This window comes from Mycteria americana, chromosome 3, assembly GCF_035582795.1.
Source record: "Mycteria americana isolate JAX WOST 10 ecotype Jacksonville Zoo and Gardens chromosome 3, USCA_MyAme_1.0, whole genome shotgun sequence".
NCBI classification, from domain to species: domain Eukaryota; kingdom Metazoa; phylum Chordata; class Aves; order Ciconiiformes; family Ciconiidae; genus Mycteria; species Mycteria americana.
The window spans coordinates 107,519,060-107,543,077 of NC_134367.1; the positions used below are offsets into that span (position 1 = coordinate 107,519,060).

The following is a 24,018-nucleotide window of genomic DNA, read 5'->3' on the forward strand; positions in this document are numbered from 1 at the left end:
AAAAATTGGGCTCTTCTTGTTTGGTTTGTTACTTCAGCAAAAGAAAAAGACTTGCTTGAGGTGGTTTGCTAGCAGCTCCTAGGTCCTAAAGGAATACAGACAGCAAGCAGTTAAAACACGAAAGCAGCTGGATGTCCAGGACATTACTTTTCATCTTTCTCCCCTTTCCTTCCCCTGTGTTCTGAATCAAAGCTGTTGCAGATCAGAGCTGTTTAGAAGATGGTTTTCTAAACCCTTCAGACTCCCTCTGGCTAGCTATTTTGATTACCTTGCAAAATATGACAGCTGTTACAAATGCTCATGTGTATGGCACATGCTTGAAAATGCTTGGAGTTACGTATATAAAAATTGGCTGCAAGAAACTTAAGTTCAGAACAGGAGATAATATTGAGAGAGGAAATGTGGTGCTAGAAAAGGCACATCATCATGTGTGCATACTTTGCTTCCATGGGCTGACTGTACTGAGGAATTTGTCTTGCAGTAATTCAAGAAGGGGAAAATTTAGGACTAAGATGTTTGGTTAATCAAGTGAGGGGTATTTGTAGGCAGATCAATGTGTGGAAGTTATCCCGTTACTCAGAAGGACTATAGAGGCCTTCAGTGTTGTTTGATTGAAAAAGACTGTGGTTTGGTGGCCAGAACAGTTTTGGGGACTTTTTAAGACTAAGCTGTAAGAGCAGTTAATATATTGTGATGATGTAAGTTTAATTACAGTGTATAAGCCATGAGAATGCAACCCCAGTGGCTAGCTAAGTGGCTAGAGGATGCTGAATAAGTAGTGTAGTGGAGCATGCACTTTGTATCTACTTGGTGGGGTTAGTTCTTCTGCACTTTCTCAAAGATAATGTGTCTGGGCATCGTGTCATCTTGCTTTTGCAAAGCTGCCTTGAGTAAACAAGGAAAACGATAGCTTTGAGTCTTGGGGAACCAATGGGTCAGGTTAACTCTTGTGATTTTAGTGCCATTGACCTTCTGTAATAATTCTAATGGAACGTGTCAGAAACAAACCTAGTTAGGAGTAATACATGTTAATTGAGCTCTCTTCAGTTACAATCTAAAATTGAATACTAGAATTACTTTTTTGAGATTTCTGAAAAGGTGGTGGATTTTGTTTTGTATGGGGTTTTTGTGGGTTGTTTTAGGTTTTGTTTTTGTTGTTGTTTGTTTTTTTTTTAAAGACTTGACTAATATGCAAAATACCTAAATGGCTGCTTTAATATACTGTTTCAGCTCTAAACTTTTGTTACTGCTGCACCTTTTTTGTTTACACTTGCATTTTGTTTTAAGAAATGTCTAATTTTATGTGTTGATTTCTAGACATTTTATTTAACACTGACATAATCGGAACATACAGGGCATCTTGTTTATAATGTATTAGTAAGGCAGTGTTTCCCACTATGTTTTATATATATATATATATAAAAAGATATATTATCAAGGTATCTAGAGAAATATCAGAATCCCTAATTAAAATCCTGTGTAGGAAATGCAGGTTTTTAGCTGGAATTTTTAGATGGCAGTGAACTTCAAGGAGAATGTTGGTTTTTACAGCCCCCTTGTTTCCAGCACCCTGAAAAATTTCTCAGAACTTAGAGATTGTTCTTCTGAAATGGCATTTTTAAATAGCCACATAGTAGCTGATGCATAATGAATGAATGTATTGTAATGGACCAGAAAGATCTTAAAACTGCATAGCCTGTCTTTCTAGACAGGGTGGATTTTGCGTGCTTCTGTGGAATTCAGCTTTAGCATTGTTTGGAAATAATCTCTGAGATACCATTATTTGACCTAACTTGATTTTTTTTTTTTTCAACATCTTAACCTTGTTATGTTTCAATTTTGTTGAATACTGGTTTCTAGAAGTTGATGAGTTTCTAGTTTAAATTCCTCTGTACTTTCCAACAATAGCAAGCTGTTTATGTGCAAAAGAAAGGCCTAATGCAAGACTTAAGAAGAATAATGTGAATTTTAGTCAGTGCTGTTCAAATTCAGAAATTATATATATATATATATATATATGGCTCACAAACTAAGAAACCTGACCTTGTTTATGCATGTTTTCTGTCATCCTTGGGCATAGCTGGGGAGAAGCATTGACTCTGAAGATAATCTAGGAGGGAATAATTAAGAAACTATCCGGAGGGGCTTCATTTTTCTGTCACAGAAAGACCAAAATCCAGAATTGTCATGACCATGAACCTTGTTACCTTTTTTTTCCTCTTCAGATTTGGTTCTGCATTATATTGTCATTATGACTAAATAACTGATTTCCCTGTTAAATCTGCATTAAAATGATCTATCCTGTGAAGCTGTCTTTCACTTTGCTTATGGCATTGGTTTGGCTTGCCTATCCAACTGCTTATCTAATGGATCCCTTCAAGTACCAACTGGAAGTAGCTATGAAGTGTATGAAATTGGCAATTGATAATAGGGTTGCTAATGCTTCTGGTAGGCATTGTATTTCAAATAGTGAAGATCTAATTGTGTGCATAAATAGGCTCAAAGACTTTAAAAACTTGCTTGTATAGCATAGTGCTGTAGCTCTGGACAGGGTGCTAGGTACAGCCAGAATATTAATTATTAGCACCATACAAATACTGATCTTGCAGGATGTTTTCTTAGGTGAGACTTCTATTTGGGCTTTGGTTTATTGCATGTAGGACTAGTGTCCGATGCTGAAGGAATGTTTCAAAGCCTCTTTGCCTGGAGCTGTCCTTCTGATCCTCTCTTTCCAAGTCCACAGACAGTATTTTAATTATGTCCTTTAAAGGATAAATACTATTGCTAGCATGTTATTTCATGGTTGATCAAATTTGTCTGATATACAGAATCTAAACATGCCTGGCTTCCTTGGTTCTGCAGTAATTTGGAAAACAGCAGTGGGGGTATAGTAGTATTTCACAGAGAGACTCAGTTAATGAAAAGACAAACAGAAAATTATATTTAGGACTGTTCTCCTGGCCATAGTGAATAATTAATAATGCTGGAGGTGATGTAAGCAGAGTTGTGCTACATTTGGGAAGAACATTCTGGTTGTGGTATAGTCCTTGTTTTTTCCGGTTGTGTTGCAGCTGTTTGCTAGTTTTCCCAATTCTACTAGTGCTTATGTCCTGAAATAGCTCTGCTCGGCTCAGTGGGACTATCTGTAAGCCTGGGTGTTTACAGGAGGGGATTGACTTTAGTCTATAATAAATGCACACTGAAGTTGGAAGCACTGCTTTTAAATTCAGTTTTGTATAAGAAAATAATTACTTGCATAAGGAATGATAGGTGAGATCAGCATAGACCAATGTTAGGCTAGGTATTGGGAGAAAGAGTGAAACCTCCCACTGCCTTCTGACTCTTTCAGCTTAAGGTCAAAGTTCTAGAAACCTTTGGTCTGTAAAGAAACAGGCTCAGTTGGTGCTCTGTACAAAGATATTGAGATAACCACTTTTTAATTGAAGCAGTGAACAATGGGAAAATATTAAGGTATCTTGAGTTTTGTTGGCACTTTATGCTTAACAGAAACTGAGTGAGCTTGGAGTAAGCATGCCTTTCTGTTACAAAATCTAAAAACTGGTCTGAGAAGACACTGTTTCTATCTACAATATTTGCCTGCCTTAAAATCTCTAACTTAAAAGATTAGAGGCTAAATTTTACCTGTTAAGTATTTGTACCCATCTGCCACTAATGTTAGAAAGCATTTGAAATACTGAAACACTTAACAGCCCTTTGACATCTTCTGTTATTTTGGTTTCTCCTTGGAACATTTCCAAGCCCCATCTGTATCTTGCCCCTTACATACTTGGAAGTTGAAGAGTACAGAAGCACTGCAGATTTCAGTGACTAACATTTAATGTGGGATGATGTGTTGGCATGCATTAAAAATAACATCCTTTTAGTTCTTCAGACTTTTTGAGATTTAAAATATATTTGAGATATCATGGAGTTTTCTTTTTAAGAATAGATTATTATTTTTAAATAAAGATGTAGATTGTTCGTTACTAGAATGAGAACTTCTGTGACTTACAAAAAGATTCAAGCGTGTTTGGGGAACAAAACTTACTTTAAAATATACTTTTCTCATAATGTTACTTGAGGTGAAGAAAGTTAAGAAAAAAATAGAGTGAAACCTTGTTTCCAAATATGCCAAAATACAAATATTTTCTGTACTATGTATTTTTAAAAGACTAAATTTGGTTATGATTAGACAAGTTTATTTGCAACATGGTGGTGTAGTGTGTAGTTTGTCATAGTTTCATATTAAGAAAAAGTCTGTAGTGGTTTGTTGATTACTGCCTAGGTGTCTCTAGCTTTAGAGCTGGTAAAATCTTTCTGCAGACTTTTTTCTTGAGACATGCATCAAACTCTGCCCAAAGACAGCAAGTTCTGCTTAAGCTACCATGCAAAGTTATCAGCGATACTTGTAGAAGTAAATAAATTACTCCCCTCTACACCTTTTTATGCTTTTAGTCTATTGTGCTGCAACTGTCTAAAATCCAAGTAGCTAAATTCCCAACTGTTTTATCTGCCTTCCAGCATACCTCTGTGGATGGATACACTGAACCACATGTCCAGCCTATCAAGTCAAGTAGCAGACAAAACATCCCCCGATGTAGAAACTCCATTACATCTACCAACGAAGAGCATCCTCACATTGGAAATTATCGCCTACTGAAAACAATAGGAAAAGGAAATTTTGCCAAAGTGAAACTGGCAAGGCATGTGCTTACTGGAAGAGAGGTAAGCCTTAAAAAAAAAAAACACCAAAACAAAAAAACCCCCCCACAAAACAACAAAAAACCCCCATCACCCTGACAGTGTGTTTTATATTCTCTGGCTATCTTTATAAGAAGTATTTCTACTATTCTTTTACCTTTCTCTTCTGAATAGAAAAAGCGCGTCTTTTGTCATCATAAAGGAAGATGCAAAGAGGCTGTTTCAGGATATAAGAAAAGTTACCTGAGGTGCCCGAGCTTTCTCCCTCTAACCACTCACCCCTTTTTAAAAATGTAACTTCTTGGTGAAGAGATCAAAAAGTTTGTTGCATATCAAGGGGTATTTTGGGGCTGGGAGGGGGTCCATTCATCCCCAAGCATTTCCAAAACTGAAGAGTAATCTATTGATAGATAGATTTCATTGATATTTATAATCTAGATAGATAGAGAGATATCCCTGATATTGAAATTTATTGATAGACAGATCTTGTGTTTGGAGAGGCTGGTTTTGCAGTGGACAGGATAACACTGTTCTGTCCAAACACTGACAGAAGTATAAAACTGATTCCTTGGTGGTACCATCTGGTGGCAAAGTTCTGAGCTCCTGCTGGTAGATCCTAATAGGTGAGAAATTTTGCTTGATGAAATGCATAAAAGCAGACATATATGCATGTCTTACAGACACATCTATGCTTTTGCTCACAGAGGTGCGATTATATTTTTGTTCAAACGTTTTTCTGAGTTTAATAATCCATGGTTATTTGTTTTTTCCCAAGGTTGCTGTGAAAATAATAGATAAAACCCAGCTAAATCCTACTAGTCTGCAAAAGGTAAGAATATAACATAACATCTGAAATTCTATAAACAGTTGAACTGTGATCTTTTATCTAGATGACAAAAATATTTGGCCCCTTTATCTTGCTAAACAAACATCTCTGTGTATGTATGACCTTGGGAGACAGTGGTATCCTACTGTCTTTGCTATAATGTGCACGTGCCATTTGTCTGAGTGTAGTTACTCTTTGTGGCTCCTATCTAAGCATTGTTTCTTTGCTCTTCCTTCCTCCTCCAGCTTTTCCCATTACTGACAATAAAATTTGTATCTAATTAAGTCCATAAGTAGTTTGTCTATATACTAAATCAAGATGTAATGCTGTAAAGGATAGTATTTTTCTTGGATTTTTCTTTAATGTAGTAACTGGTTTTTGTGGACTTACAAGAGTGCCAATTTTTATGGCTTTAATTTTTATTTTTTACCTTTGTTTTTATATTCTTTCAACTTCAGTAAAATGTTTCTTAAACTCAAGTGACCTTTGGCAATGACTTTTTGTGTATAGAATTGGCAAAATGACTGAACATAATTAGAACGTTCTTGTTTGTTTGTGCCTGTAGACAGAAATTTAGAAGTCCTTCATAACCATTGTGATAAGTGTTTTAACAAAACCCTAGGGTTTTTGTTTGGTTTGGGGTTTTTTACTATTTAACTACGCATATATTTGGTTTTGGCTGAAGCACAGAAATGTTATATTGTCCACTGGAGGCTGCCCATTATAAAAATTCGGAATATTTTTTGTTTACAAATACTAGACTGTTGCTGTCTGTAGCTATAGAATGAGAGAAAGAGTCTAGGGCTTATTGCTGTTTTTTTAATCTCTGGCTGCTGTTACATTTATTTTATTGTGTAACTTTGGTTATGGGGAGTTATACACAACTTTGCTCTAATTTCTTTTTTCTTTGATTTCTTTTAATTCTTTGATTTATTTGCTTTAATTTCTCTTCTGTAGTATTTTTGTTTGAGTATGGGTTCTTCAGGATTTTTTTTTAAATTCAACCTACTGTGCAGAATCCATGCAAAAGCTTCGCTATGCTTAAGTCCTATATCCTATGTTCAGCAAATCTCTTTGCTAATGTTTGAGCTAGTGAAGAGGGACCCACAGAGGCAGTACGTGACAGAGCATATTGAGGAAATCCTGTGCTGCTCATGTAGCTTGTTTCCTACCTAGCTTGCTATTTACACTTGGAGAGCTAGGTGAGTTTGTCTCATTGAGCAATGAGAGGGTAAAAAACATTAAAACTTTCTGGGAAACTAAGCATGAGAAACTTACTTCTGGGATAATTGCTTTAATGATAAATAAGTTGTGTTTCACACACACAAATATTCAATAGTTGGTTAAAAAAATCATTCCAAGTATAAATGAAATTTTTATAGCCTACACAAGATGCTGTCGCACTGCACAAGTAGTACACAAAATATTCATATAATAGGACATTGCTGCTGTTACTTGTTTTTTGAGTGGGAAGCTCATAACAAGAGAAACATTTTTAGATACAGTTAGAAGCAGTTTATAGCAGAAGTAAAGACTGAAGTTAGATTTAGTGATTTAACCACAATTGCATTTTTCTTCAATAACTTCTAGAAATATTTATCCCATGCATCTTCTGTTTATACTGGAAAGTGTGATAATTTGTTGGTATAAAGTTTTCCTCCTAACATCTTGATTGTAATTTGGGAGGGGCAGGGGGATCTTTGTTTGGAAGCTCTCAAAGTCTTCAGCTTCCTACAGTTTTCTGAGAATTTTGAGTGAAACTGAATATTGATTCCCTGAAAGCTTTAAGTAAGCTTAAGCACAGGTTTTGCACAGACACTTAAGCGACTGTAGCTTTTTTAAAGCAAATAAGGGTGGGAGGGTAGTTCATCAGCATGTTTAGAATTATTTCTGTTAGTATTTTGATATGTCATTTGTATATTGTAAATTTTTTTCTAAATCTTGTTCTATGAAATCTCCATGTTTCACAGTCATCTTTATTTTTCTTTCTGCACTGAACTCTTATATAAGAGTTTGATTCTTTATGTACTATATAGTGTGAGTGCAATGTGAATTTTTATAATTTTATCATCAGGATTGTACTGTATGGTTGTACCGTAGGACTGTTAAGTAGTCAATTTTTCTTCAAGAGGTAATGTTGGGAAAGGGAAGCAGTGATAGTAGTACTGTTTCAACAGGAACAGACACTTTTCTAATTAATGTTTGTAGAGAAATACTGTAGTAAGTTTCTGCAACAAAAATACCACTTGAGTTTGAACCCATCTAAATTAGCATAGTCGAGAGGACAGTCTCTAGAACTTCAAAGCTGGTAGATTGTATGCAGATCAGCAAAACTTTAGGCCTTCAATCATTTTTGACAACACATTATTAATCAAATAAGACAAATATGTAGTGATCTTTGGTCTTGTGAATGACCCTTTTTCACTCAGTGTAATATAAAGGATACCAAGTGCAAGTAGGTTTTGCTTTAGTATTTGCTACTGACCTAATTTAAGTAAAATTAATTGAGGCATCATAGCTTCTCACTGCTCTGTTTTGTAAACAGAAATATTTGAGCACAGACTTCTGTTGCTGGAAGTGTCATACAAGCTGGGTCTGTAGTTAGTCACGGGTATGAAAGCAGAGAAAGTGTTTAGTTTGTTCTTTGCCACTCTCTGATGTTATTTATGCCATATGGTACGGACAGGGTACTCTGCAGGCATAGTTATTTTAACTTAAACCAGAAGAGGTGACAGAAGTAAGCTGACCTTGTGAGTTTTTTTTAATTTTGCATCCTTGTGCATGCAGTGTGGTAGTCTTAAGTTTTATAATATACTTTTTGCTTCAGGACTTCTACCTCTTTAAATAGATAAACAATGTTAACTTAAGGGTACTGCCTTTTATTTTGTTTTCAGTTTGTTCAATATGTGGTTCCCCTCTTATTCAGTGAGCACCTGTTTAGAAGACAGAGCTGGCTTTTTTGTGAACTTGCTGTCTTGATAGTAACATGTTGTACTGACTTAGCCTTTTCCACTCTCATGATTGTAGTTTGTTCCCAAATGTAAGTATTTGGGTTTCATCATAACTAGAATTTATATCAAAATAGCTGTTCTATTTTCTGCATGTCTGCTACATTGAAAGTGTCTTCTTGTACTGGCTTCACTAGGGATGTTTCTGAAATAGCATTCTGTTGCTCTTCTGCAAACTGCTAGTGGAGCAGAGGTGCTTTTTTTTTCTTAATAGGTTTGATTAGCAAGTGGCATTTCAGATTTTCCCTTTTTAGGGGTCAGCGGGCTTCTTTTTATTCTTTAAACATATCTAAAGCCTCAAACTTGGTTCTTTCTGTTGTTAGGAAAAGCTGAACAGAAGTAAAGAAAGCTAATGAAAGCTACACTTTTTTGCAACATCCCTTCTCAGTAATGATTTAGAAACTAGAGGAGCATTCAAGCACATCTTTCAAAGCAAGAAAAAGCCTTGGTTAACTGAAGATTTTTGGTTTGATTGTAGTGAGTTAAAATAGTAAATCTTAAACGTAGATGTCAACCTGACAGCAAGTAGAAGCGTTAGCAATGGTGTGACAGAAGATCTTTGTACTTTCTGCAGTCTGTGCCCTAAAAAATGAAACTGGAAAAGCAGGAAGCAAATTTTCAAGCCTTGTGCCTTTTCCATAGGTACAAGTTCTACGAATTGAGTATGGTGCTGGCTGTCCTCTACTGTAAGTGAAGCTATTGAGCCTACAACCTGTTTGCAACAAGGAGATGCTTGTTCAAGAGCTTTTTTGAATAGTAGCACTTTGTTAAGAATGAAGAGTGGTCCTATAAATGTGTGGTGGGGTGGGGGGAGAGGAGTCAGGGAGCCCTTACACCTTCTGAGAGAGCAGGACGCTGCTGCTCAAGAAAATAGAGGTGTGCATGAATTCTGAAAGTGCTATTTTTTTATCAGTAAAATAGATCATTATGTAATCCTGCAGCTCGCCTTGTCATGAAAGGAGAATTAATCTCTCAGTTCTGTCCAGATTGCTATAAAATTAACAAACTTGGCTTTGTAGGAATGTTGCTTTAATACATCTCTTCCTTTGCATATAGAGGTGTTCTGGGTGTTATTGAGGGGTGTCGTGGCTATTGTTTAAGTGTATCTATTTGTAAATACATAGGTATTGACATAAGTAGTGTTAATGCCCAGCATACTTCTGCAAGGGGAAAGAGGGGGGAGGGGGGATTTATCCCAGAGTAGTGCTCCATGGAATGCAGAGTTGAAATGTAAAATAATGTACCCTAATACTTGAATGCTGTTAATGCTTTTTTTAATTATTCAAGTGTTATCCATTGTGCAGAGATTTTCTAGATTGTTTCTCTCTTGTGGGAGAAAATTGGAGGAGTGAATGTTGGCATTTTCTTAATTTGTATAAACGTGCATTTATACTGGACCAAGTAAAATACTGAATTTACACCAGGACTCCAGAGAACAGTTCATTTGCTCAGCTTCCATCCCCAATCCCCCTCTGCTGTTTTGAACATCTGTATTGAAATAAGGTTCCCTGCTCTTTCTCCCCACTCCATATTTGAGAGACCTGTACACATCGCCTTGGACTGGGTGGGCCAGAAACTACACAAGGTATAGTGTGTTTGTGGTCTCTACACAGTACTGTTCCATTATTTCAGTTCTTTCAGCCTTTCAAACAATTTCTTTCTTCCAGCCTTCCTGGGTTGGAAGGTATCTGTCATGCCAAGCAGCTTTAGCAAAGCTGCTTGACTTAGTTACGTAGCAGTATTATGGAATACGTAAGTTACATCTGCCTAATTTGTAAGATGCCTACACCTGAGTTACTTCAGAAAAAGGTCTGAAAAGGTTGGTTTCCAGGTAAACAACTGCCGGAAACTTGTCAAAAGCAGGTAACAACTGCAAAACACAAACTCTCAGAGGACCATGGATCTCCCCATGAAGGCAGCAACCTTGTGTTTTGGTAGTGGGCAGGCAGTGGGGAGAGGAGTTTTGTAGGGAGTACAACCACTTAGGGTTTTTTAATCTTTTCTCAGAGCAAGCCATTTAGTCAGCAGATACCTGCAGGTAGATTCCAAGATTTCAACTATTCTTTCAATTCCTACTCTGCTGATTTCTCTTTCCCTGCTCTCATATGTTTGTAGGAAGGCTGACATCATCCTGTCTGTAAAATAAAATAGCCAGTTCCTATGCAGCTTATGCTTGACATGACTTGTGTGGGTGAGCATCACCTAACATAACTTTGGCTGCTTCAGCCTTGTCCAGTTCTTGTTCTAAGCATGCAAACGTGTTTCAATCAACATTAAAAGTGCCTTTGAGTCAAAATCCCCAAACAAACAAGAGGACCACCTCAGAGCCACTAAGCAGCAAGAAAATACCCAGATTCACCTTGTGACTTCGAGTTCGTTTAGAATTTGCCTTAAAATAGCTGCTTTCTTTCAAAAGGTTGAGACTTAACTACTTCCTCTTGAGATACTGATGGTGACTACCAGGACTGTGTACCTGCTTTTGTATCAGAACATATGCTTCAATTTTCTGAAAAAATGTCTGTTCAACAGGATATATAATACAAGATGTTGCAAAAAATTTTATTGGTGTTTGTATGGAATAAACCTAAGCCCATACTTTGGGTCTTGGTGATGTCTTCTATTCAGAACCAGAACAAGTGAATGTTTCTTTCATATAACAAAGTATCTTCATCAGGCTAGAGGTCAGTAATGTTGTCTTGAGGAAAATAGACTTTTATGTCCCATTTCCTGATAGGCTTTTTCCTTTATGGAAGAAAGAATTACATATTGTGTGGAACAAAATTTGATGTCACTGTGAAATCATTTGAATCTTAACCCAGGTAGTAAACTTCCAAATACTGTGAGAATATTGAATAGAATAGTGCACTTTTTTTTGCAATTACTATGTGCTTCACGTTACATGTAAAATTGTGTTTCTTAATAATCTTTTTTCTAGATTTGAAATTGTTTTATTTATAGAAGTCTAATATTTTAATCCTGCTTATGAAGACATGCGTTCATTGCTGTAACTTTTATACCAGCATTAATACTGTTAAGTTGTAAGATATCTTTCCAGTCTTCTGGCAGGAATTGCAGTTTTTCATGTACCTGCTTAGAAGCTCTTCTGAAGCTGTACTATCTATTGGTTTAGATTTGTTAGCTTCTGACTGATATTCATTTAGCTGAGAAACTTCTTCTTGTGCAACAAATTAAAATACTTAGAAAAACAAAAAAATGCACAAAGAACAGCCTGGTATGATGTTTTTTTTCATGGTAATAATAGGCTTTATGAGGAAACAAGAATATTTGCTGAAGTTAATTCTAATGCATAGTATTACATACCCATGTGTTACATTTTGAACACAAGCAAACTGCATCATACTGTTCATGTGTTCTCAGAGAAATGCTTTTTTAGTCTTTGTTTCCTTCTGAAATTGTTTTAATGGCAATTATAAGGCAAGTGGATAGTAACTAGCCTGAAATACTTAAATAATACAAATATAGAACTGCAATAATGTTACTTGATCAAAAGATGAATTTCAAAAAGATGTTGCTCTATAGTCTTAACTTGTAGAATAAATGCCGAATTTTAGAAATGTTATGACTAAGTTGTACAAATAGAGTAAAAAAAAAAATCATCAGTGGTGTCTAAGCAAAAGAATTTTAATTTCTCTTAACTTGTAGCCTCAGGCATAATAAAATAGAAACTAAAGTGCTACTCTTTGAGGAGGTGTTCAGTCTCTGGCTTGCATCATTGTACCCTTTTGCAAAGAGAGCATCTGAACAAATGGGAGTAATTTTGAAAATGGAGGAAGAGATGTCCCCTGACACATCAGACAAGCAAAACAGCAGCAACGCACTTCTGTGTTGAGCCAACTTTCTCTATAAGGAGGACTGTAGTGCTAAGGTGTTTCCAAAATGGCTAAGCATTACGCTGAAGCCAGTGAGCTTTCCTTCCTTCATTTCAGCATCCTACTTCAGCCCAATACGGGACTAAAGAGCACGCAGCACACCAAATAGATTTGACAATGGGGATATGCTGTTCACTTAAGTAAAACAGTGCAAGCTTACCAGTTTTGACAGCCTCAAATATAGAGTAACAGAACTAAGTAGTCATTTTGGATTCCTTTTGTTTGCCTTCGTCCCTTTGAGCCCTTAGGTTAGTCTTTCTTCACCTCTTATTTAATCAATAAACCCATTAATGCTAGAAATTTAGAAATTTAAGTGTGAAGACCTCTTGTTTCTGATTGAAAAAAAAAAAAGTAAAACCACCAATGTCTTAAGTGTATATACTTAGGGCTATAAGTTTATCCAGTTGTTTTTAATTATGTGAATCAGGATCAGAAACCAAACTTTCACCAATCATAAACCTTCAGGACTTGCCAGGGGGAGAGGGGACATTGCTGTTGGTGGCCCACTGTAAGATTTGGTAGTTGTCAGAAAAGTGAACTTGCCCGCTTCACCTCTGTGGAGCAGCAGGACTGGGAGTGTCAGGATTCCTGGTATCTAATTCCATTTTGACATTTGTGTGTTCAACGTTTTTGCAGTGCTACATCTTGTATTTGCACGAACAGTTATATATGCATTCAGGGTAGTTAGCTGAGCTTGCCAGTCACCAAAGAGATCGGAGCAAAGAGACAAAAAGTCTTGTGTGAATAATCTGTTGGTTTTGGTCATTGTGAAACTCCAGAAAGGGCTGTAAAACTTATTTGTGTCTGTTTGTATAAAGCTTAAAAATTAGTCTGGTTTTTATATGTAGTTGGTAGTGGTTATTGTTATGTAATGTATAAGATGTAGATGACATTTTCTGGCATTCACTGCACTATATTTATCTATATTTATGCTAATGCTATTTTCTGTGGCTTGTGCTGCTCCTTTTTGCCATCTAAAATTGCATATCTTCAATAACTTTTCCCTAATAAGCACACTTTAAGAAAATTGTCTTGCTTCCTTGACAGTTGTTTCGAGAAGTACGAATAATGAAGATACTGAATCATCCCAATATTGGTAGGAGCCCTGCATTTCTGCAAACTTTTTTTTTTAATTGTACTGTTTACATTTTATTCTCTTTGGCTTTATTTGAATGTACTTTACAGTTATGCTTTTGTTCATTAAACTTTTTTGAGATAATAGGACAGTCAGCATTCAGTAAATGCTTCATTATCTCACCTCCTTTATTGACTCTGCTTGAAACAAGAATTTTGCTCTGAGGAGATAAACTGCTCAGTCCAGGAAAGCCTTAATGCAAAGTAGGAGATGCTGAGCGCTCTGGTCTGTTGAGGGCCCCAACTCCCCTCTGTCCATGGAAATTACTCTTGAGGCCAAAAAGCATGAGTTTCTTACGTGAAGGTAGCAAAACTCCTATTAGTTCAGTCTAGGATAGACCCCCAGTGACTGATACTTCCAGAAAATTAGAGTTACAAAGTATGTAATTTTCACTTTCTGCTTTAGTTCTTTCACCTACCCCACAGCTTCAGGGCCCTACTTTGTGATGACAATTCTTCTGGCTGAGGAGGGCTGGACAGTCTTGTTCCAGAGACAGTTAATGGTCCTGAATCGGCCAGAGGGCTTGTTGCCTACAAGGTATGGACAAGGCGTACAAGTTACTACATGCCAGGCACTCCCTTCTCATCCCTTGAATTGTTTGTTGCTTTTCCAGCATTCTTAGCTTCTGCTGTTTCTTGTTTTCTTGGGGGTGGCGGTGGGGGTGTGTTTGTTTTAAATGAGTGGTTATTATTACAATCTGAGGAAAGTCTTCCAGACTTAACATTTCTGGTGTCCACTCAGTTTTTAGTTGGTCAGAATCTCAGATTTCGAACTGGGAGCAGTTTACTAGCGAAACAGGGAAGGTTTGTATGATCTTAAAGATGTCTGTGTCAAATTAAACACTAATTTCAGCATGAACTTGTTTGTACAGCGTGCATAAACTTCTGAGAAAATTGTGGATTAATATGCTTTATTATCAAACATGATTTAGAAATTAATTTTGCCTTTTTCCCCTCAAAAGAATGCTAACCAAAAGGATATAAAGTTTTCATATGGTTTAGTGTTATCACTGGCCATAAATTATACTCACTTCATGAGTATAATTTTTTTGTTTATGCTGTGCTTTTGCTTCCTGCTGCAACCTCTCATTCATTTTTCTTGCAGTAAAATTATTTGAAGTTATTGAAACTGAAAAGACATTGTATTTGGTAATGGAATATGCCAGTGGGGGTAAGTGGATTCTTAATTCTGCTTTAAGGACAAACTGAAATATGGAAAGCCGTGCCGGTTGCATGCCTAGGAACGATTTAAGGATTTTATGGTTAACGGGTTATTCCAATCTGGCCTTCACAACAGTCCTAGCAGACCTCCCAGGGCAGACTTTCTTGCTTGCATCACGTTCTGTAAAGTAACCTATTAGGTTTGTGCTTAAGGGTAGTTATGGTTCTGAGATTTCTGCTGGAATATCAGGAGATAATCTGGTGCTGATTCTGGCAAAAACTTGACTCAGTATTTATCTGTTATATTTAGGCAAGCACTGGTGCCTCATTTTATCTTTAAAATGTGTGCCAAAGCACTTGGAGAGGCAGGTCCAGGGGATGGGAATAGGGAACATGGGAAAGGGAAGAAGGATCATAAAGAGCATGAGGGATAGTGGGTGCCTGCTTGAGAAGTTGCTTAGCATTTGAATGGGAAATGTTTGAATGTGGGAAAGGTATCCAGCACAGGGCTAGTGACCAGCTAGGAAAGTCAGACAGTGCAAAGATGAGGATCTGGAAGGCATTTGAGCAGCTTTATTAGAACGAGAACAAGAAGGAAAAAACAGAAGTAATACAGATACTGTTAAGTGAAGCTGCTAGAGATAAGCAAAATAAATCTGGTACATAAGTTGCCTGTTTCCCAGTGTGTCTTATATGCAATGTGAATGTTTTTCATGATTAAAGTCTTTTTTGTTTCACAGTGGTTTTTAAATAAATTTACTTTAAAAATTGAAGAAGCCTTAGTATGAAGGGTTCCATTTTTATATTTCTTGACTATTACGTGCCCGAAAAATGAAATCCAATGCAAACAGTAAAAAGGAATTTTTCCTAGCTGCTTCTATTTCCTTTCCCTTCATGAAGGGGGGGGCATGTGTTTTCAGGCATGATTTGATTGTGAATGACAGTCAAAAATAAAACCTGGGCAGTAGGACTGATGTTTTGTCTTTGTCGTGGTCAGGAGAAGTGTTTGACTACCTAGTTGCACATGGAAGAATGAAAGAGAAAGAGGCTCGTGCAAAATTCAGGCAGGTATGAAATTAACATTCACTCTTTCTTTTGTTTCTATTTATGGTATTTTCAGATAGACATGACTGTGAGCATACTTCTTTTACTTTAAAAAAATTTCATTGTTGTGATAATGTTTATTAAAGCTGGAGTGGAAAAAATCCTTGAAAAGAAAAATATCTGCTTCCTACATACTAGCTAAAAATAGTAAGACTGTTTTACATTCTCTTAGTGGATGTTCCTAAGAGCCACACTTTTTATTGTGACTCACTTGAGGTTTTAATTCTTTTCTGAATATTTTAGAATTTAACAGATGTTCTATCTGGAGATGTTGATATGATGACATGTATTGCTGTGACATGTCACACTGTTTTGTATGAAGGGTATTCTGTAACAGGTTTTTATATTCTAATTACAAACTTTCTCATCTTAATCTTTTTCTTAACCTGTTTTTAGTGATTATTTTGTGAAAAGCTTTAATTAGATAAATAAACAAAATTTGGTATTTTTCAGAATTAAGGTATATTATTAACATGTAAAGAAACTGCTTTTAACTTGCTGTTTTAGACTCGTTTTTTGTTATACATATGTAAAAGATATATATGAAAATATTGAATTAACTATTCTGTTAGGGATGAATTGCAGAGATATGCTGCAAGTATTTCAGAAGATAAAATCTGAGATGGTACATCCAGCTATTGGGTTGGGGGGTGGAATAATTTCCTTTTATAGTTATTGCTATTGGGCGATCTGAATTTAAAATAGATGTTTCTCCTATTACCTTGAAGAGTATGTTTAAACTTTTTTAATAAGAAAATGAGCTGCTTTTAGGAACTTGTAGTATTTGAGCTTTAATGAAACTTACATTAATATTTTCTAAAATGAAAGCTTTATTTAGTAATTTCTTGTGTTCTACTGAATCATATTAGGAGCCAAAATTATATATAAAAACTTAATACTGAGATTGAAATAAAATATTTTGCTGATCATCTTGGTGTTTCAGATTGTATCTGCTGTGCAGTACTGTCATCAGAAATGCATAGTTCATCGTGATCTTAAGGTAGGCTGTTACTTATTTTTCATTTTGCTGGTTGACAGTATAGACTTAATTTCATTCTATATACTTGTCTTTGCCACTGTCTCTGAATGCCTCAAACATGTGAATGAGGGAACTGTCACTTGTATTTTATTCTCAATTTTCTGAAGCACCAAAATAATACAGCTTGCCTTTTGGAACAGGGGAGAGACAAGAATAGAACATGTGTTACTTTCATTCCAGTTTTAGCTTTAAGAAAAAGACATGCTCTCCAAAGAATTATACCTGCTGGCATGCAGATATATACACACTGAAGCTGCAGAAGTTCAATGATACCAGTCAGCACTACTTAATTACAATATTTTCAGTTAAAATATATTGCAAGATATATAAAACAGTCTTTTCTTAGTGATTCATAAGGAATATGCTAGGTTTTTAATCCATTTGAACTTCTGGCTTATACTCTAGTGTTTAATTCAGGCAGAAAAATAAATCAAAGGTAAACAGAAATTAGTCAAACTTGCTTTTTTTGATGCTTTCTAGTAGTCTATCTATATAAACATACCAGACCATGTTAAAGAGTTCAACAACTGCAGGTACAACCTAAGCCTTCAGTCTGAAGTTGTCTTTGTGCCAAGTTTAGATATCGTGGGACTTGGACACAAGATTTTCACCCGCTTCAAAGCTGGCTTGTGCTCTTGTTTTGATGCCTTTGTACGTTTACAAAGGAAACACTGGTGTAGGTTCTTTTTTACTAATGTATCTAAATACTTGTGAAAAGCTGAGGTTGAATAATTTCTAAGGGGTTTTTTGGCCAGTATCTTTTGTCTTAACTTTCTTATAATACACTGCAGCATGCTCTCAACCTCTTATTACAAATCTGTTCCCTAATACTTGTCAATCTGCCAGCTCCTGCGTGTGCATATGGTGCTGGATAATACATCCTTTTCTGCTGAGTCCTCCCTGCCCCAGGACCAGTGTCAACTGATGATAGAGGTGCCTGGCCAGCACTCTGAAGTCAGAATGCAAGGAAGGAAAAGGCTGGATCTCATTGAAATCTTGATTAAAAAAAATTCCTCCCCATCTTGCGTGGTGGTTTGGAGCCTGTGAATGTTTTGTCAAACTCCCTGGAGCTTACTGCAGCCACTTGAGCCTTCCAGAAGGATGCACCTAGGGACCTATTGACTTGGCTGGATGAGCCGCTTTCACTGGTTGTCTCGGCCCTATGCTTGGCTGGGAGTAGGGAGCCAGCCATCTAATCGAGCTTATCTGGCACTGGCTTGCTCAGCCCAGCTATATTATTGAGTCTTACTTGCATTAACCCCTGCAGTTATTTAGCATCCTGCATCTTGCTTTTTCTCCCAGAGCCCATTACAGCCTCCAGCCCTCATTCATTTCTTAGTTCCATAGCACACATACAGCTTACTGCATTGCCCACAGGACTATCCAAAACCGCTTTGCGGCATTCGCATAGGATCCTTTTTACCATCTGTCACAAGTACTCTGCTGCTGATCTTCCTATTTGCAAGACGGGCAGGCAAGCTCCAAAATAATTTCTTTGTTTGCTTTTCTCTCTCTGTCTTCTCTTGGATTAAGTTAAGCTAGACTCATTTGAAAAATTCAGTGTTAGGTGTGATTGAGAGCCAGTCAGCCTAGCCAATGAAAAATACATTCCCCAAAGAAAAAAGGGCTAAATGTATGACTTTGAGGAGGTGTTCTCACTTCGTCTCTGCTTTCCAAACGTTATGTGTCATCTCTGTCTCACTTAAAACTCTTCTCATGCAGCTGCAGAGAAGGAATAAGCAACTTCAAAGTTGTGTCTGCAGTCACATCTGCTTCTGTTTACTTTCTCCATGGTATCAGCATGCTGACCAATTGACACTGTTAGCACCACGAGGCAGAGGTCTAGCACCACTCTGGAGATTTTTGATAAGCCTTTGTGGCTTTAATAACAGAAAGGGTAAACTCCATCAAATGTAAGTTACTTCAGTTACTTGTAAGAAAATGTGCAGGTTTGTCCAGGCTATTCTGGCAGAAAAGGAGGGAGTGCAAGGCCCATGAGTACTTAAACTGCCTCCTTTTAATTTTCTGTGATTATAAACAGCTTGCCCAGAAAGGGCTATAACCAATTCCAACTTTGCTTTATCCTGTGATGCACAAAACTTACCTTTTCAGTGACTGTTAATACTTTTTGCTCTGAACATGTAACCAACAAGAGCATAGTCTTTCTATTTGGCATATTAAAAAGGGGTTTTTGGTGTTTTTGTTTGAAGGAACAAACCTAAAAGTGTGGGGTACTTGGGTAGCAGAGGACTGTTGAACTAGGAGGGCTATTGTAATCACAGAAGCAGCTGCACTGACAGTAATGTTTTCACCACAAGGAAAATGAAGTCTTTGTGCAGTAATGTAGAAGGCTGTCAGATCTGGAAAATATCTCTGTGAGTCTGTCTGCAGGCACATCAGCTGGAACCAACTGAGATTACAGGTCATGAATTGGGAAAATAAAATATTTTCCAGGATAGTTAGTTTGTAAAAATGGGCTGTATTTTACTCCTGAGAAGGGCTAAATTCTGTTGTGCAGCTATTGGCTTGATATAATTGTCTCCTGTTCTGTTCATTGAGTGCAAGTGAAATTACTAAAAATAAAACAAACCCAAAATCACCCAAATAAAATCATGTTTACCCTCTTAATCAAAGCAACTAACAAATGGATTGCTGCTTCTCTGGTCCTAAACTAAGACATATTTTTATTTCCTGGGCTCAATTCTGAGCGCAGCATCTGATGAGAGATGTCTGTGTTTGCCAAACATCAGTTTTATAGCAATTAGGTGAATCCTCTGCTCTGGCTAATGTCTGTCCTCCTGTTGAAAAGAAAGGATTCCTGCCACTGCTCGGTGCTGCTCCTGTGTTGCTGATACGCAGATCAGGAGCCAGGACCCAGTTAGATGAGTAAACATTTCCCAGTTCTGCTGCACTCCTTCACAGCATCCTTGGCATTTTGAGAAATGAGCTTTATTTTTATTCCAGTAATATATTAGTATTTCTCTAACCTCACCCTTTTAATCTTCTGACCTACCTGTGATACTAAGTATAAGATACTGTTTACTGACTCTCCAGTATCCACTGCATACTTGCATCTATGTGTATGTGATGCATTGCATTCACGTGATGATTGCTGCACAGGCGTTAATATTCTTAGATGTATAATACATGCATTTTTTCATACACAATGTAATACTTGAGTATTAAACACCTTGGTGGTGTTATTGCTAAAGTAAACACTTTAGCAATAAAGTGTTTAATAAAGGGGAGAGAATTTTTTGGTACAGAATGCTAAGATACAGCACATAGTTTGAAGTGTTTCATCTTGTAAGTGGAAGAGATCATCTTTAAAGTCTTAAATCCCTTCTAACATTTACCCCACCAAAATGGTAGATGATGTCTGGGATTAGATTTATGCTCTTTGGCATCAGAAGTTGGCATGAACCTGTCAAAAGCTGAAACTGCTACTCTGAGATGTCTAGATACTTCAGTCTAAAGCTGAACTAAGGTATTTCTTCCAGAAAAGAAAACCTTCATAGTTGATTCACTAGCTGACTTTCAAGTCTGTTTAGCTGCTTTTAGCAGTTATCTTTTCCTGATTAAATATAGTCGATTTTCAACCTTTTTGTAATGTATTCAAGGGGATTAGTTTCTTTTGTTCTGCAAGAAAGATACAGATGGTGAACCATTTTAGAAAAGGAAACATTTTTCCATTTATTGATAAATTATACACTGTAATATATTGATCTTATTCTGATACATAAATTATCCTTTTCCTCTTTTATTTTTCTCTTAGGCAGAAAACCTTCTACTTGATGCAGACATGAACATTAAAATTGCAGACTTTGGTTTTAGTAACGAATTTACAGTTGGTAATAAACTGGACACGTTTTGTGGAAGCCCGCCGTATGCTGCTCCTGAACTTTTCCAAGGAAAAAAATACGATGGTCCTGAAGTGGATGTGTGGAGCCTTGGAGTGATTTTGTACACGCTAGTAAGCGGATCATTGCCATTTGATGGTCAGAACCTAAAGGTACAGTTACAATGTGAAAGCTTGGCTTTTACTCTCTTTAAGTCTTCTATGTCATTAGTAGGCTCACCTTTTAAAATTTATTTTAAAGGAACTGAGGGAGCGAGTACTGAGGGGGAAGTACCGCATTCCATTCTATATGTCCACAGACTGTGAAAATCTACTTAAGAAGCTACTAGTACTGAATCCGATAAAACGAGGCAGCTTGGAAGTAAGTAATTTCATCTTGGGGGAAAAAAAAGGCGTTTCAGATGAAGAAAGAATAAAATACAATAATTGCTTAAGACTTCTTTATTTTTCACAATAGGTACTTCCTTCCTGTTTTAAGGGCCCAAAAGTCTCGTTAAAAAAAAAAAGGAAATGTCCCAGAAACAGTGCAGCTTGAAAATAGAAAGTGTTAATGAATTAAAGTCTAACCTTAACTGTAGCTGACTAAAGACTATCGTTTAAGAGCTTTTCAAAGTGCAAACTGCTCCCACTTGTTTCGGTCAGATAATGGAGCTAGTTCAAAGTGTGTGGAAAGCAGGACAAGATTGTAAATATCTTCTGCTTGGAGTTTTTCAGAAAAACAAAAACAGCAGCAGGCAGTACCATAAACTTTTTTGACTTAACTTACCATTTCCAGCATGACTTCTTAAAAAGGATAAATACAAGAAGAATAACTGTGATTGAAAACTATGTGGGTTTTTTGTTTGTTTTAGTGCCATGATACAGATAAACACTAAGAACTCTTTGAATGATAAGCTAATAATTGCTAGTTATTTCTGTTCAGTCCTTTCTTTTCCCCCTTTTGGTAGCTTTGTTTCTGAAGAGCTGGAAGATTAACATGTATAGTAATATCTGCTGTGTCCCTCAGCTAAAATCTGTTTTGAGGATTTCTACCGAGTTACGATTTTGTTGTTGTTGTTAGTAAATTAGGTTTTCTCTTCATGGGATGCAGAAAATATCTGTGCATAATTTGTAAGGTGTCTAAAATGTTCAGTGTTTGTAAGGGGCTGTTTTGTTCAAGTTTGCTGTATTGGCATATACTTGCTGGATAACTCTGGAGCTGATCTTTAACAAATATTTTGTGTAGAGTTCACTCTAAATGCTGCTCTGTTCTATTTTGTGAGTTCTTTAACAAAGAGAGACTTTTTAAAATAACATCTACTTACCATAGAGATGAAAATAGAGCAGAAGATAAATAGAATGGTTTTAAAATAGTATTTGCATGAGTTAATCACCAGTGACCTTTGTTTCATCTTTCTATGCGTACTTGTGCAGTAGTGGATGGTGTTCCAGAGAATAAATCCCATTTAAGCAGCTTTTTATTTGTGGTGGCATGACTTATGCTTCCTGGTGTGGATGCTACCTGTGCAAGGAAGCATGCATTTACTGAGTTCTGTCTGCATGCAACTTATTTCAAGCTGATGCTGGTTTGTGACTTGTTATAAATAGTTTTAAGTTGAATAAAATCTGTGCTGAAGAGACTAGTGAATGGTGGCTTCTACTTTGCTGATATTCATTAATTATGTTGTATTTATTACTGTCTAGAGGACATCGTGATAAGAGCGTAGTCACTCAAAGATGGTGAAAGATTGCTTTTTTTCCTGTGTTGTCTTTCAGGAAAACAGATTTTCCTTTTATTGAACTTTCCTCTGGATTTTCAGCAGTTTCTGTTCAGATCTAATTTCACTTTCATTCTAGATATTGTAGTGTTATCCAGTTCTTCTAAAATTCCTTCTGGTCTCTGGAGAGAGGTGTTAGATAGCAGCCTTGCTGGAACGGCATAGTTGTCAGATTGTATGGGAGAGAGCGAGTAAATGTTATGTGTGACAGGGTCTTGAGCCAGTACCAAATACTGATGGTAACAGGCATTGATCAGTATGCTAATCTGAGGGACAGAGACATCACAAACCTTTTTAAAATGAACGTTCCTGAAATCACGTTTGTTGAATTAGAAAGCTATGGTACGTGGTTTGGAAAGAAATGACGATTTCTTCTGTCTGAGCACTTCTAAAAATACATACTTAGAATGAAAGTATATATTTATTAGGAGTTTCTAAAAGTGGAAGACAATGTCGTCTTAGGTGGGGAGGATTTTTTTGTGCTTTGTCTTTTAATTATTTGCTCAGTCCCAGCCATACACCCGCTCAGTTCCCACACATGTTTTTCCCAGACCATCCAATAGGATGTTTGTCAGTGACATTAGCATCAAAGCTGAGACTGACACAGGATCAGCACCATATGGGTTAGGCTTAGCACTTTTCCTCTGGTAAGGACCAGGCAAATTTTTATTAAAATGGTTCGTCTAGACTTTTTCATGATTGCAGCAGAGAGAAAACATTTTAGAAGCAAGGGAATGTTGTTGGAAAACAGTAGATCTTCACAGGACAAGATGGGAGAAATGCACTTCAGAAAATAACGTGGATCTCTCGTAACTATCAGGATTTCAACAAATTCCTTCTCCCCTCCCAGTCTTCAATTCTTTGCAAAGCAACACTATGTGAAATTCCCACAGAGCAGATTTATGCTTACAAAGAGTAATAAAGCAGGTAAGTTTGAGACAGACAGGTCTTGAGCCAGGCCAGATTTTTATTGGATAGTTTTCCTGAAAATTGAGGGAAACCTCATCAGTAATACCTAGTTGGTTGAAATTCAGTTTGGGTTGATCTTTAAGAAATACAGTTTGGGTCAGATCTTTAAATACCCTGACCAAGGTTGCTGCTTTTTAATCAGCTGACTAGAAGCCCAGCTGAAAACTTACAGAGACGTAATATTGATCCTGGAATTGGATCATTGGTGTCACTTCAAAATGCTTGATTGTAAGAGCCTGTTTTAAGAATTGTACAATAACTCAGTACGCCTATCAGATCATGTATTTAAAAGGCAGAAGCTAGCAAAAGTTTAGCTATTTAACAGATGGAAACCTAGAGCAGATTACATTCAACTATAGATCCACCTACTGAAGAGACATGAAAAACTGTAAGTGGGAATTGTTGGGTTTGCCTATTAATTCAAGAAGGATCAAGAAAAGGGAGGGTAGGATTTGAGCAGTGTGATTCCTGTCATCCAAACACCTCATCATGCTTAAACTTTAGATTTAATTAACAGTATATTTTAAAAATTGTAATTGCAGATACTGCATAGTACTCTTTGGGGAGTCT

The 24,018-nt window shown here is 36.7% G+C and overlaps 1 protein-coding gene across 9 annotated transcripts in view; it reads left to right on the plus strand.

Moving 5' to 3' along the window:
• Nucleotides 1-24,018, plus strand: part of MARK1 (microtubule affinity regulating kinase 1) — a 59,844-nt gene that overhangs the window by 18,483 nt on the left and 17,343 nt on the right. For 8 of the 9 annotated variants that reach the window (XM_075496460.1, XM_075496464.1, XM_075496461.1 and 5 more), the window contains exons 2-9: nt 4,522-4,725; nt 5,477-5,530; nt 13,473-13,521; nt 14,665-14,730; nt 15,718-15,788; nt 16,768-16,824; nt 20,639-20,875; nt 20,964-21,083. In XM_075496460.1, the coding sequence (XP_075352575.1) occupies nt 4,522-4,725; nt 5,477-5,530; nt 13,473-13,521; nt 14,665-14,730; nt 15,718-15,788; nt 16,768-16,824; nt 20,639-20,875; nt 20,964-21,083 (858 nt within the window). Of the gene's footprint in view, nt 1-4,521; nt 4,726-5,476; nt 5,531-13,472; nt 13,522-13,965; nt 14,058-14,664; nt 14,731-15,717; nt 15,789-16,767; nt 16,825-20,638; nt 20,876-20,963; nt 21,084-24,018 lie in introns of those variants that run through there. The other variant, XM_075496468.1, reaches the window with a different exon arrangement.